Consider the following 16,438-nt stretch of genomic DNA (forward strand, 5'->3'; position numbering starts at 1 on the left):
GAACGCTCAGCTTGCAAGAAAATGAAAATGTCTTTCAGGAGACCCCACCTTTTCTGAAACATATCCAGTAGTCAGATATCATCCATCCATCTGTATGATCTGCTTCACAGGTACCAAACAACTCCCTGTGATTTGCCCCTTGGGGCTGATTATCTAAATAACTGTGGTTAAGATTTTTGTCTAATCCCCCAGTGTTCAACAGCTGGGCCTATTAAATAAGAATCCTGGGCATGTGATGTTACAGAGTCTCAGATCCACATTCAGCTAAACTCTACTGGAGATTCATATGCAGTCACCTTCTAAATGACAGGCAATAATTAGCATATTAGACAGCTCTGTAATGAACAAGAAGAATCATCCCCCCATGATTCCCTGTTACTCTTTGCCTATGTTTTTCCTCTGTTTAGTGTGACATTTCAAAAAAGGATCAAAAGGCTGACTATGTGCTTCATTCCATCTGGCTCCATGCTAAACAAAAAAACAAAAAAGGGCCATCAGGAAAAGAGGTTGTCTGGTTCAGAACTTACATTCTCATACTCATAATAATTCTGGGGCTGATTATGAAACGAAAGTCTGTGTAGTTAAATAAGGTTATTTTACTATCTTGCAGCTGCTCTGAAAATAAAATGAAAAATTTCATTAATTTAACACAAGTTAGCCAAGTTTTTAGGTAGCAATGGCAAGTGGGAATTTTAAGGAGACTACAAAGTTGCTTGTATGGGCTTTCAGCTTTACACATGGCAAAGGACAGAAATTCTCCAGTAGTTAATCTACTATATTCAACCACATCCATAGTATGCTAGTTTAAGCCTGAAAATAGCTAATTCAACTCTTGACATTCAGAATATGAGACAGCAATGAGATTTGCCCTATAGACAACTAGAAACACCAGATTGGAGCACAGGTCAAGAGGAATATGGAGACTCCATGGATGCCATGTTTTGCCTTTTCATTGCTTTTTTATGGTAGCTTCTCAACACATCATCATTTTCATTTTTTTTAAATTCTGAATTTAGCCAACATCACCAAAATAAAAAGACAATTTCCATATACGAAGTAGAAACATGAATCTCTATTATATATAGTTTACTTTTAAAAATATGTAATAATTCAACATGTTACTTTCAAAGCTGTCCTGCTAGTCTGTGCTTTCTTCTAAACTTTCTTCTCTTCTCTTATATGAATTTAAAAAGAATATTTTAATGACCCTCTTTTCCTTCTTTTCCTCTTGTTTTGGTAACGCTAATGCTAGTTCTCCTTCCCCTTTCAAATTATCTCCTCAAAAAAAGAAAAAAGAAAAAGAAAAAATCCTTGTAACAAGTAAGCATAAATCAAGTAAAATAAATTCACACATTTGTCACATTTCTGCATTTCTTTCAATATATAAAGAAAAGAACCAACAGATCAGACTTTGGGATAGTAGTGATGGGGTGCTTGGTTGCTTATGTTTGGGAGCTTGTACTTGTACCCCAATTTCTCCCTAGCCTCAGAAACACTATCCCTGACAGTTTCTCCCCAGACCAAGGACACTGTGCTTAGGAATTAGTCATGCGTGGGCCACAGCAAGACCCTTATCTCTTTCCCTGGTGCAGTTACAAACAGAACCTGACGGAATTATTAGTTTGAACTGGCTTTGCACTGGGTCATAAAGGCATACTACCATCCTACCTCATTATCTACATCCTGGGCTCTTCATTAACTGTATTCTAGACTTGAGACATATGTATACTCCCTACATCTATCTTGTCAAACAAGACATTGATTGGTGGCAGACTGAACAACTCTCAGTTACCCTGAACTCTAGTTAACTTAGTGATGTAGCAGGCCTAAAACCACACCTCCATGTGGCCCCCCTTGTGGGCTTTTCCTAGTGAACTCTGGGTAAAATGCCTGCACAGCAGGTACAAGAAGTGCATGTCCTTTTAAGAAATGACCACTCCTTAACCACTCCCTAATCCCACCCTGAATCACCTAGTTAGCATATTTGGCACATGTTCTATTGTATTTTATCCTATATAAACTTTAACTGTACCACTTTAAGATTGCAGGATCCTTTAAGAATCCTTGCCTGATGAAAAGCTTAACAATAAACTTTGCCACCTTGACTTAAAAAATGCTTAAGTCTGTGAATTCATTCCAGACGACCCATCGTGTACTTCAGTCTTTGAGTGGTTCACAACCTCTCAACCTCTCAGCCCTCATCAGTAGCAATTTTACACTACTACTAGGAGGTCATGTTGCTGGATTTGAGACAGAGGATGTGAGTTCAAATTCTAGTTCTGCCACTTGCTATCTGTGTGATCTTGGAGAAATCACATAAATTTTCTGGACCTCAGTTGCCTCATTTGTAAAATGAGAGAATGAGACCAAATGATCCCTAAGATTCTTTCTAGCTCTAAATTTATGATTGAAATTTCTTATTGTTACATTAATCAAAAAGGGATGCCATCCATGTTCATATTTTCATTCCCCCTTTAGCATCTTACTTTCAACAATATGAATGAAAATCAGTGACCAAGATACTCCACAAACAGGACATGCAGGTTTTAAAAGATTATAACTATATGCAGGTATCACTAAGGAAAAGAAATAAACCAAAAGCAAATTGTTACCCCACACTGGGAAATAGCTATGAGATTTGGCTATAGCTGGGTTTACTGTTTATTACTTTTATTCAAATGGAAAACACACTGAATTAATCCAAAGGGAAGTTAAATAAGTTAAATGTATACAATGCACTGTGGGTACTGAAAGATAGAAACTACCAACATGAAAAACAAATATTTTCCTTTGGGAAAACTCATGCTTTTCTACATCCCTACTGAATTTGTATTTCAGCTACACTAGCACTTTTTATTTTTAGCCCTGTGACAAAAGACAGGTGTATATAAATACACGTGACTGGTTGCCGGTCCCGTTTTGAATGCCCTTTTCCTTGTGCCAGGGCATGGATATAAGTTGTAATTAGTTTTTCTCTTCAGTGCCAGTGTGAGGTAACCATATGGGAACTGGTGGCAGGAGAAAAAAGAGAGATTATATTCTTTTAAAAGACACAAAAATGGCTCTTCCCTGCCAATACTCTTCTTGACAGAAGAAAGATCAGCCAGACTTAGGACTCAGATGGAAAGAGGATACCTCCTGCCAACTGACCTCCAATGCAGCTAAATGTTTGATTTGTGGCCCAAGCAGGCATGTGAGCCTTATGATTACAGGGACATACCTGCTTGCCAATTGATTACCTGAGATGAAACAAAACCTCTAAAGCTCTAAGAAATATGGAAAAAATGCACTGGGAGGCAAAATTATTTTTAAGGCAACTTTAATAGTGGCTATACAAATGAATAAAGAATATAATACATAGGATGCTGGATATAAATGCAGAAAAACCTGGGTTCAAATTCTATCTTAGACACTTACTAGTTCTATGACCCTGGTAAATCACTTACCCTCTCTGAGCCTCAATTTCTTCCTTTGTAAAATGATGATGATAATAATAATACTCACCTCACAGGGTTGTTATAAAGATCAAATAAGATCATTTATTTAAAATACTTTGCAAAATATTAGATACCAAATAAATGTTGGCTATTATTATTTTAATAATAATAATAAAAGATACTAAAACACATACTATTCTCTTTACCTGGAATGCACTTTGATCTCAATTCTATGTGTTTAATTTTATCTGTCCATCAGTATGTATTTCAAATGCCATCTTCTCTATGAAGTTCACCCTAATCCCACTGTCTTTCCCTCCTTTGAATTCCCATAGCTATTTGTACTTTTCCTACAGGACTTACCACATTCTTCCTATTATAGTCACTTCATATCATACGATCACAGAAGATGAGCTGGAAGGGTACCAGAGGCCATCTGATGGGTCAACACTCACACTTGTGTATATCCATCTTATTTTCTTTACTAAACCATAAGATCTTTGAGAACAGTGATCCTGTTTTATTCATCTTTGTATTCCTCCTCAGTGCTCCAAACAACGCTTTTCTCATAGCAGGTATTCAATAAACATTTGTTGAATAAGTAAAACAAAATTTTACCATGATGGTTATAAAAACGTCTTGGGAAACTCTGGTTCTGAATTTAATTTGATCCCAATAAGTATGTCGTACTTGACAGGAAACAAGGCTGAAACTAGATGCCATTATTTCCTATTCACACTCCTGAGAATAATTTTGGAGAAAAACTCCATTTAGTTGAATAGCCTTTTAGGAAAATCTGACCCAAGGTGTATGAATGTCATGGTATTCACATGTTTAATATTTCTCAGAATCCATAGCATCAAAGGTTTTCCATTTCCTAAACAAAACCCATAGAAATGATTTTCATCTCTACTCCATGGGAAGTAAACCTCCATGTCTTCTTGTACAAGCATGACATAGAGAAAAGAGCCTGGAAACTTTGGTAAAGTGGTTATTTTCCATTATAACTTAAGTAAGCAAACAACCAAAACAACCCACTTAAAAATCACTGGGTATGTGGATGCAGCCTTATACACAGATGATTCCTGTCAAGAATGTGCGAGAAAAAAGACAAACGACAACAATAAAATTTCCAATTTCACTTAGAGAGAGAAGAAAGCATTCCTTGGACACATGTCTCCTCATTATAAGTGCCACATGGAAAAATGCCCAATTCCTTGTCAAGAAGATGACTGGCTTAGGGGGAAATTCCAGAGCTCTCAAAAATGGAATTCTGGGAGCTGGTGATAGTGCTCACGTGCCACAAATGCAAGGCCTACTTCAGAAGCTCTGTTAACTTTGGACTCTGATATATAACCCCTAAAAATTTTTGTGAGAGGCAGTGAATTTTTCTTGAGATCCACACCATCTCTAATAGGTATAGTCCCTACTCATTTCCAGGAAACAGGTGGCCCAGGCTGACTAACACTTGACACATACATCTATGCCCAGAAGGATTAATTAACATAAGGCCAATCTTGAAGGGGAAAATAAGTCAAGAAAGGTCACTCAAAGCTCAAATATTTGCAACACAGAAAAGATAATTCTATTCATTTTACTTCGTTGATGGTTATAGTTTCACAAGCTAAATTGTATGCATATGCAGAAGGCATTTTTTTTAAATTGCCAGCTGGAGGAGACACTTCCTTCTGCCCTAAACACTGCTTCACCAAGTCAATGCATAGCTTCTGGGGCCCACAACAAGTCAACCTTCCTTTAACCTCACACTATATAAGGAAACTGAACAATAGCATTGATTCATTCTATTCAAATGTTAGCTCCACTTGCTGTATATAGCATTGTCAGATTTCTTAATTCTCTTGAAAACTAAAGAATTAGCCATTGGACTACAGTCCCTAGATTTATCCTAAATTCACCCAATCCCAGTGAGAAGTCTGGCTTGCTGGATGATTTAGGCTTCCAAACTCAACCCAACCCTGCCTCTTATTCTGCCAAGGAACAAATTGGCATCAGACTCATATTCCAAGGGTACAAGTAGGAAATTAAAGATAATGTTAAAGATTATAAAATGAAAACTGTAATAAAAAAGCAATAGGAATAAAATATTGCCCAAGGGTTCAGTGAGTTTTAATGGCTATGGGATGGTGACTCATTTTGACGGAAGCATTTCACAATTGGCAGCAATATTTTAAACCATAAGCCACATGAATATGGCATATTGCCCTTAATCCAAAGCAGTCAATATGTTTTAAGTTCTAATATACTCAGAGATCCACAAGAGATTTTTGCACTAAGATTGCCCAAACTCTATAGCCATGTTATTTAACCCATATGATGTTCATGTAAGGGAAATATTATACTAAGAAGGAAAAACACATGAAGAGAAGAAATGACCTACCCCAAGCTGAATAGAATGACATTGTCAGAATAAAAATTGAGAAGTTTTTGACATTAAGACCTTAAAGTACAAGTTAACAATGAACCACCCTAAAGGCTACCAATAAACAGGGCACCTAATATATTTGGTCATCCTTTCCTCCTCCTGCTTAATTTGCACTATAGGGGTTCGGAAATTATACAATAAGATCATAGGGGTTAAAGGAACACGAAGAATAATGGATGGAGTGTGGCTATTGTGGTAAAGTGAGTGGAAAGTAGTGCATGTGGAACAGGAAGATCTGGATTTGAATTTTACTTCTGGCATTTGCTAGTTGGATGAATGTGGGTAAGTCACATTAGGTCTTTGAGTCTCCATTTCCTTATCTATAAAGTAGAGACAATGAAGACTGTGGCACCTACCTTAGAAGGCTATCATGAAGAACAAATGGGGCAATGTATGCCAAGCCTTCTGCAATCCTAAGAAGTGCTCTATAAATGTCAGCTACTATGATTATTAATAACCCTGGTTTCCAGGCCAAGATAAAATAGTTCAGGCATTCTTTGCCTTTGGGTATGAAGTCTTTATAGGAAATGATCAAGGCTATATTGAAGAAAGCAAAGAAGCATATGACTAACACATGACTAGCAAAGCATATGCAAAAATTATTTCTTGCACTCCAATAATCTCAGTAGGTTATTAACATCACTATCAATAAATAATCAGCCAGGCACATTAGAAACAAATGGTCATAATTAAACATGAGCAATAAAGATCTTCAAGTAAATCAAGCTAAAGATAGCTAAAAATGAAACTCAGGAGGTCACAAATTCCAGCAAACCATAATAAACCTAGACAAGCACAGAGTCCTTAGTAAAAGTAACCATTCATCAGAAACCACATTTCAAGTATGATCACGTTTCTAGTCCCTAACATCACTCTCTCTCATAAGAGTTGCCCCTTTGGAAAACAAATTACAAACAGACCTTCGATCTTATTGGATGCTTTCTTTGTAGTATATAGGATGGGGAAAAAATGGTTTTGATGATAGTGATATCTCAAAGTTGCTGCCTCTGTGACTTTGTGTAGGACATTTCCATGCTCTGGACCTCAGTTTCCTAATTTTCAAAATGGAAGGAGTACAGTACAGGAAAGGGACTTGGGTTAGATTTCATCTAAGAACCCTTGCAATTATAAGTGTTGCAATTTAATACAGTGTTTTTTTAAAAAAAGCATTGTAAATATATTTTCTTGTTTGGTGAAATCATGAAATTGTAGTTACTGACTTAAGGAGAAATCACGAAACAATGAATCAATTAGAAAGTGTTAATCAAACTTTGAGTATTTGTTTTGATGACTGAAAACTAATGCAGGGGGCAGCTAGGTGGCACAGTGGATAGAGCACCAGCCTCGGAGTCAGGAGGACCTGAGTTCAAATCCGACCTCAGACGCATAACACTTACTAGCTGTGTGACCCGGGGCAAGTCACTTAACCCCATTGCCTGGCCAAAAAAAAAAAACAAACCTGAAAAAAAATGCAGCATTCCATTATAAGCAAGAGAGGTTAGACATGAGTGTTATAGCAATTTAAATATTAGTGGTATTGCATTATATATACTTATGTTGCATTATATGCAAATACACGGAAGAAGGTTTTAAACAGTTCATATATACAGGAAAATAGTTCTAAACTTGAAAAGTAGTTGAATGACGGTCAAAGGAGGGAAAAACTGAAGTGATTTTGTGATTGGAGTGTTCTATAAACCACTTGGACAGAAAAAGGAAATAGATTAAGTGTTTGGGAAATAAATATATGGTATGAGGACATGATATCGAAGTAATAAGAAGCTTTAATTATCCAGACATGTAATGGAGCTCTTTTTCCTCCAAATACACAGCAGCTAAAAATTTCTAAACTTGCATTAGTAATAATTCCATCCTTCAAAAGGCAGAGCAACCAGATCCAATAGGGAGGAATTAGTTGTTAGGTTTAAATGATGGGAACCATGGGAGAAGTGGACATTCTATCATAGACAATATGTGTGTGATGATAGAACAGAAATCTGAGCATATCCTGACACACACCCTAGATTTGAGGAGAGCAGAATTGAAAGGGTTCAAAGGATGGCTATCAGGATAACTGATAGGTAGGTTGTCATGAACCAAAATGTGTCAGGGGACATCTGCCCTGCAGGGGTGGAAAATAGTCATTTCCACAATGGAGAATAACTACAAAGAAGAGGAAAACTGGGATTTGTTTGGAGACCAATGTGTATATACAGGTAACTTACCAACCAACTTAGGTTAGAAAAAAGAAATAAACAGAGTATGGAAACCAGGCTAGGTAACAGAAGATAAACATGAACATGTCATACTTCTGTAAAAATATTACGAGTAATGTTAAAACTTTGAGCGAGCTGAGACTCAGAAAGATAGCTAAGGACAACATAAAGGCTTTGTATGTTGTTTTTAGTTTCATTTGGGAGAAAAGGGATCAGACCTTTGCTTGGTATATGGGATGATAAATGACAATTGGAACAAAGCAGAGCTACTCAAAGAAAAATGACCTTTATACTGGAAGTGACAGAACAGAAATGACTAACAAGGACTTGATAATTAAGATAATTAAGGAGATAGTATGAGAACTAGCAGCCCTTGATGTATTCAAGTAACCTGGCTCAGATGAACTACATCCTTGGGTCTGGCAGATGTGACTAGGAAGCCACTTTAAGCGATATTTGAAAGATCATGGGAAAACTGTCACAGTATTGGAAAAGAGTAGATGTCCAAATTTTCAAAAAAGAAAACAGAACAGAGTCTGAAAACTATAGGACAGTGAAGTTGATTTCAATTCCTTAGAAAAGTCTAGAATATATCCTTAAAGAGATGTCTGGCAAACATTTAACAGGGGAATCATTGACTAGAAAGAGCCAGTAGACAAAAACATACATGGTAATCTCATCAAATTTACAGATGAGATAAAGATGGGAAGGATAGCTAACACAGTAGATGGCATATCACAACCAAAAGGATTTTAGTAAGCTAGAATATTGGCCCAAATCTGAGAAGATGAAATTCAATAGTGATAAATACTTCTTTTTTATGCATTGTCACCCTTCCTAAGACTCCTCAAGGATAGGGACTGTTTTTTGCCTTTCTTTGTATCCTCAGCACTTAGCACTGTGCCTGGCACAGAGTAGGCGCTTAATAAATATTTATCGATTAAATGTAGCCTTACCCTTGGCTATAAAAAAAATCAACTTCCTAAATATGAAATAGGTGACATTAGTTTGTCTGAAAAAAAAATCTCAGAATTTTAGGGAAATACAAGCTTAAGATGAGTTAGAAATGCAATTATAGCTTAAAAAAAGCTAACAAAGGCAGTGATCCTTGAAGCATATGAGCTCTACTCTCAAGGCGCTTACAATCTAAAGAAAAACAACAGATATCCATATGTAACCCCTGTCCCAAAGTTCATTGTTAAGGAATTCTCTCTTTATTGGTGGAGATGAAGGCCCTGCCCTGTGTGAGGAGTGCGGCAGAGTTGATGGACTCTCCAAGCCAGAGTCTTCTTGGAGTATAACATGTCTAGTCAGCTTCCAGCTTGGATATAGAGAAGATGGAGGAGGCCAGCTCCACTTCAGATTGCTGAAGGATAAGATTCTGGGAGGACATGAGAAGAACTGATTGTCTTCATCATATCCCTTTGGGTGAGATCAAGGATGCTGTTCCTTGGTTGAACTGTTATCTTGTTCCCAACAGGAGAATTCCTTCATTCTGTATTGTCTGGAATGTAATTTCCTAGGTATACCTCCTCTGACTTCTGTTTTGCTGTGATTTGGATATATGGCTTCTTTGCTATTCACTATGTATGTTCATTGTAGAACTGGTATTAGGTGGGAAAGGAGTCAAGTCTTGGATATAGAGCTTGGGGTACTCCTTTCCCCCAAAATGACAAAGTGAAATCTAAGTGGAATGATCATATCCCTTTAGTTGTTATTCAGTCATTCTTCAGTCATGTTCGACTCATCATGCCCCCATTTGGGATGTTCTTCGCAAAGATACTGGAGTGATTCACCATTTCCTTCTCTGGCTTATTTTAAAGATAAGGAACTAAGGTTAACAGGGCTAAGTGACTAGCCAGGGTCACACAGCTAGTAAATGTCTCAAGCCAGATTTGAACTCAGGAAAAGAGATTTTCTGACTTCAGGCCTGGCACTCTATCCACTGTGCCATCTAACTGCCCCTAATATCTCCTTAGATGTACAATATTTAAGAGAGTAGATAAATATAATTCTAGTCTGTTACCCCCTTTCCCTTTGAGGAGAACAGAGTGATGGCCTCTGACCCCAATCTCCTGTTTCCCTTCCTGACAGGTATGAAAGCCTCCTTTGGATAAGTGTAGAGAAGAGCCTAGATGTGTCTATTCTGCCTCTCTTCAAAACACTCACAAGGAGAGCATCATTCCCACCCAAAGTGGAGTTTCACCATTACATGGATTAGATGGATTCACCGTCCAACTTCCATTTCTATCAATACACATATAGGCATATGCAAAACGAAGATAAAGAATATAAATACAAGGTAGTTTGGAAGCAAAGGACTGGAAGTTGTTGGGGCAAGGGAGGGGATAAGGAAAGCTTTTACATAGAAAGAAACACTCAAGGGGTGTCACCAAAGAGGAACCAAATTCTATGAGGTGAAGGTGAGAATTGGTTGTATTACAGTCATGGCATACAGCCATTTCAAAGACACAGAGAGAAGGGAGGAATGTTCTTTTTTGAAGGAATAAAGAGGTCAGTTTGGCTAAATCACAGAAAAGGAGTGGGGGGGGGATTGGTATTATCCAATGATACTGGGAAAATATGTTGGGATCAGGTTGTTTAGGGCTTTAGTTCCAAAAAGAAAAGTGTATATTTTACTCTAGAAGACACAGTGAGCCACTAGAGTCTACTGAGGAGGAGAATGACATGGTCAGATTTGCTGTTACAGAAAAGCAATTGGGCGGAATACGAACTAAAAGGAAGAGATATATAAATTTGTGTAGCTACATGAGTATAAGAGGTGATATTCATGTATAGACATGCTTTACTTGGTGCTTTTACACATGCTAATGTACTTTTCCCTTATTTTTTCCTGAAGTCTGAATGGGGAGTGTGTGGTTTTAACAGTTCTGATCAATACTACACCCAACATTAAAAATAAATAAATAAACCTATACAATAAATAAAAAGGCAAAAGGCCAATCAATGACCAACAGAGAGGCTTAACAGCCACTCCAGCAAAAGTGTTTGAAAAGGTGCTTCACACTCCATGGTCTGCTCTAACCACAGCTGTTCATTATTGATCTGTTGCAAGCAAAGAACATCTATTATTACCACACCAGTGTCAGCCTGGCAATTTCTCAAACAAGTATCCTGACCTGAACTGCTGGCCAGGAAACTACCACAAGATGGCAGCTTGCAAAAGGGCTAAGGACCTGGATGACATTGTTTCTTCCTAACCAACAAAAACAAGGTGACACAAACTTGATCTGCATTGTGGGTCTAATAAGCTACAATCCAAGCCACATGGCTGAAATTCTCAAAAGGACAGAGGCCGCAGGTAAGCCCACAGTAAAGCACTCTGAAACATGAGACAAACATTGCCAAAGGTGACTTAAAAAGTGACAGCATTGCTTAAAGCTACCACCAAAAAAAATGGTGCTTAACAATGACAAAGTACTCTGGGTGTGCAGAACACAGCAGAGGCCCAAGAGCATAGGGAGGAGGAAAATTATTAGCAAGGTGCATGGCATGGCAATACAAACTTTTAATCAGGTTTCCCACTTGCTGGACAATATAACAGCTTCCCATAATTCTGTCACAGGAGGACAAGGGAGAGAGATTGTTATAAACAGCCTTAAAATGCAAACGAAATGGGGGCATGTCAAGGTTTTTCAAAGAAGAGAGCAGACTTAGGAGAACCCCAAATTCAAGATCGAAAGGATATTGAGTCATTGGACAACCCTGGGAAAATGGACGTGTGTAAATAGGCTAATTACCAGCACAAAATCCAACCCCTCTGCGATGTATTAGAAATGTCCTAGCTACATGAAGGTAAGTGACTTGACCAGGGTCATACTTAGTAAGTGGCAGAGGTGGAATATGAGGGAGAAAAGAAACAAGAATTTATACGGTACCCACTAAGTACCAGGCCCTGTGCTAAACATTTTTACAAATATTATCTCATCTGAGCTTCACAACAACCCTGAGAGGTAGGGGCTGTTATTATCCCCATTTTACAGTTAAGGAAACTAAGGTTATATGACTTGCCCAGGGTCACACAGTTAGGAAGTGACTGAGGCAGGATTTGAACTCAGATGTTCCTAATTCCAGTACCAGTGCTCTATCCACTGTGTCACCAGTTGCCTCTGCATATGTAGATATTTTGTACTTGTCTATTTAATTAAGTGGTGTTTTTCCACCCAAACTTTTTAGCAATATCTTTGAAAGCATAGTGATCACTCATTGAGACAATATAAGTAAAATACTAGATATGAACTTTGCGTTCCTAGATTTAAGAATTCACAAAGCATTTTCCTTTTCCTTACCTCAAACACCCAACTAATGCATCATTCATTTGTATATCTTTCTTTACTTTGTCCAGAAACGGAGTCATTTTCCCCTCTTAAAATGCACTCAGTTACATGGAATCATATTGTAATAACAATTCAAAGAAAATTACATTTAAAAAAATTAAAAATCAAAAAAATCAAAGAAAATTACAAAATGAAAAGTAAATCTCTTCATACTTAACAAGAAGAGATTCTTAGATTTATTTTGGCAAGGAACAGTACCTGGCCATACCTCAAAAACATTCAAGAGAAACACAATTCAATTCAGCAGTGAGAAAAAGAAGACCTAAAACAATATCTTGAGAGATTTGAACCAATGTTCTAAGAAAGAACTGCTACTTTTTAAGATGATAATCACCTGATAAAATAATCCAGAAGGAACAAGATTATTCCTCCTCCCACAGATCATTTGGTTTTTAAAAATACTAAAGAAGGTACTTACAGTAATTCAGAAATGTTTCTGTTGAATTTTATTCATCCTTATTGAGAATAAAGTCACTATCCTGAAGTAGTTGGTGTTGGAGAAATTGCTTATTAGTTCGAATGCTCTACATTTATCCTTTTTGGTACAGAGTTTAGAAGGCCTCCAGATGGAAAATCTCACAAGACATATCTATGCAACTTATTTCTAAGCCTCAAATAATTTCTATCATACCTATTTTCAGGAAAAATAACTAGCTCCCGTTGGGTCACTGCTGTCATTCTAGTCACCAGAGAAAACTATGAGTAACACTTGATTATTCCTAACATCCCTTTCTCTTCTTTTCTTCCCCTTCTCCCTCTTTTTCCATTTCCTTTCTTTCTGCACTCATTTTCTTTCTCTTCCTAATGCTCTTGGTGATATTGAAGGCTACAAGAGTTTGGCAAATCCTAATTCAGGCTAAGCTACCAAAGGTTTATTGAGAATGAGCATGTAAATGTCACAGCAGGCAGAAGATTCAATATCCTGTTACATATTCTGCACATTTGTATGTGTGGCACCAGCAAATTACAACTCTTAATGAGTCAAATAGCTATAGAAAATAATGGTCTGTGAGCTATGCCCATAAGGAAATGGAATTGATTTTCTAGTGAGGCTTAAAAACTGGAGGGAAGGCAATTCCAAAACAGGAGTTAAAAATACGTTTTGAGCAATAGCAACATTAGTGGAATAAGTGGAAAGCCTGCCAAGACAAACACTCTGAAGGATAATACTTATCTGGATATAGAAGTTCCAATGTGTTTGATGAAAAAGCAGTTCTCTTACTTTCCAGTCATGACTTACATATCTAAATTCTATGTATACATTACAGCATACCATTAAAGTACATCTGTTTGAGATTCTACTCTTGGGTCGTCCTGCCTGTTTAAAAAAAAAAAAGCCACATACCACTCTTCCTCGGGGAGGTTAGGCCAACAGGCAAGCAAGTTCTAACACTAATGATAACAGGCTGTGGGAGCTCCAGGAAAATCAAAATGGCAGTGCTTAATCATTTTCACAAAGGAAGCAAAACTCAAAGTCCTTGAACCTGGATACCGTAAGGAAATTTCTGCGTAATGAGAAGTAAATACCATTCATGCAATCCAATTTTCTCCCTAACAAAAAAGCTTCATTTTTTCACTCTCTGTTGGTGAATTTGTCCAGGTCAGGTCATGCTGTAGCTAGCCATAAGGTTCATGGTTACTAGCACAACCTGCTCTTAGCAGCAGTGGGAATAAATCCAAGGAAACAGAAAATGACTAAAGGACATTCTTAGGCAATGCCTGGCACTAGGAAAAGCTATCATTGTTACAGGGAGGCATTTTTAGATGAATAAAAGTTCACTTACCTTTTAAAGATCAGTTTTCACAGCACTATCTCCTTGCCATCGCTGGAATAACTTACCTTTCTGTTTCTTCCATATTCCATATATACATATACATATGCATATATATGTACGTGTACACATGCATATTTGTGCATATATGCCAATACACCAATAACTTAATTATTAAGAAAAGCACACCTGTGTGTACATACATACTCCTATTCTTTGTGAAAATACTTTTAGCTGTGAGTCCAACAAAAACACAAAGAATTGCAGTGGGGAGAAAAGAGTAAGCAGTGTTCCCCTCAAACTACAGGGGGTTTCTTTAACCTCCAGAATCAAAGTTTGAAGCAACCTTCGAGTCACATAAGAGGAAATGATGACCTCTGATACCTGTGAGCCCTAATAAAATGGTTACCAGCATCAGTAGGGGATTTTATGAATGTGGTAGACAGCAAATCCTATGCATTATGGCTCCAGAATAGAAGTTTCTATTCAGCCTAACACGTTTCAAGGTCTTTTTCTCTGTACTTCCCACTTCATCAATTGTTTCTCCTTAGTATATCAGGAGAGACTGAGAGGAAGAACAGAAAAAGGCAGCAGAGAAAAATTGGGCAAAGAAGATAAATATAGAAGAACCGAAAACTGCACATGATGAAATAGTGGAGTGATAAGACACCAGGGAGAGATAAACAGGTATATAATTAATGCCTGGGTGTTTTCTGAATAAAGCACTGGATTACTGTGCAGGCTCTAGCCTTTGTTCATATAGCACATGCATTTATAAATAAACCCAAGAAGTGATATAATTTGTCCTGGATATAAAGAGAACCCACGGACTTTGCAATCATATGGTAACTAATGCCCAGCGTACAGTTTGGTCTTTTTCCCCAAATTTTCCATGGTAGATGCTTAGAAATTTTAAGAAGTAATTTTCCTTAACTAGAGTAATACAAGCAAAGAAGATGACCTATGGACCTTAACTGTACTAATGGGACTATACAATACATATAAAGTGTTCCAAAAAATCTTAGCACAGATTTAAGTTTTAATATCTTTCTTTTTTCTTCCTTTCTTTTTTTCTATTTTCTGTCAATCTATAACTTACATAGATGAGAGATTATCAATATCGATGTAGAAAGGTATGTGAAGACATAAAACATACCTCATATATCTATATTTCTATATCTATATCTATATTCATCCATCCATCTATCCACCTATCCTATCTATCTATCTTTCTATCTATCTATCTATCTGTCTGTCTGTCTGTCTATCTATCATCTATTGTTTTTGTTTATAACCATTTCTATCATATTGGCACCTTTCTTGGTTAACTGATATTGGTTTAGGGTATTAAATTTAGCAACAGATGAAAGATAATTTAAATAGGAATCTCCAGTATGAAACAAGATTACTGAGTCTACCCTTTGGTACAAACTATATAGATAACAAGCATTTTCACTTCTTACACACATGTAGCTATACAAATTTATACATGGGAATAATATATGTTTTTCTCTCTGAACAAAGCAGGAAAGACAACTAAACACTTCATCATTTGATGAAGCCGTGGGATTTCTGGATCCCCTGTCCTTCCTACAAAATGGGCACATCCCTTAGTTATGCTCTTTACAGAGTCAATGAAACATTCTAAAAAGAAATTATCTAGATAGTTTAGCCAAACACTGTAAAAAACAGTCTTGTAAGACACAAGACTCTGCCTTTGGGGGACAAAAATAATTATTCCATGATCATGAAAATCACAGTGAAAAAGAAGGAAAGTAGGGAGGAAAAATACAATTTAATTATGCTAACTTATTTAATGGAAAAACCTACCCTAGCATTTTCAGTGAAGGAGTGATCTCTTTACTTTCCAAGTATATATCAAATGAAGAATTTGAAGAGAAACTCACATTGCTTTAAGTGAAGAGAATGTAATCAACTTCAAGGTTTTTTTTTTCCTTAAGCCTCCTCCCGAAACCCCTAAGTATGAAAGGATTTTACTCACGGTCATTGCATTGATTCCCAGAGTAGGAGGTCATGGAGCAGTCACAGGTGAAGCCTTCCCACTGTTGCATGCAGACACCTTGGTTGGCACATGAATCTTCCTGGCAGGTGGTGCTTGGTCCTGGTAATGGAGATAAGAAAAGGAGAGGGAGAGAAAGGCAAGGGAGGGGAAAGCAGGAAGGTAAGGAACTATGTTGATCCAAGAACAAGA

The 16,438-nt window shown here is 37.2% G+C and overlaps 1 protein-coding gene across 5 annotated transcripts in view; it reads right to left on the reverse strand.

Annotated features, from left to right (window-relative positions):
- NRXN3 (neurexin 3) overlaps nt 1-16,438 on the reverse strand; it is a 2,091,311-nt gene that overhangs the window by 1,033,495 nt on the left and 1,041,378 nt on the right. For all 5 annotated transcript variants that reach the window (XR_013485433.1, XM_078151451.1, XM_078151449.1 and 2 more), the window contains exon 15: nt 16,229-16,348. Coding sequence is in view for 4 of the 5 variants with exons in the window: in XM_078151451.1 (XP_078007577.1) it covers nt 16,229-16,348 (120 nt within the window). In the remaining variant the exon portion in view is untranslated. The remainder of the gene's footprint in view (nt 1-16,228; nt 16,349-16,438) is intronic.

The sequence above is a fragment of the Phascolarctos cinereus genome, unplaced genomic scaffold, assembly GCF_003287225.1.
Source record: "Phascolarctos cinereus isolate Bilbo 61053 unplaced genomic scaffold, phaCin_HiC Scaffold_3;HRSCAF=262, whole genome shotgun sequence".
NCBI classification, from domain to species: domain Eukaryota; kingdom Metazoa; phylum Chordata; class Mammalia; order Diprotodontia; family Phascolarctidae; genus Phascolarctos; species Phascolarctos cinereus.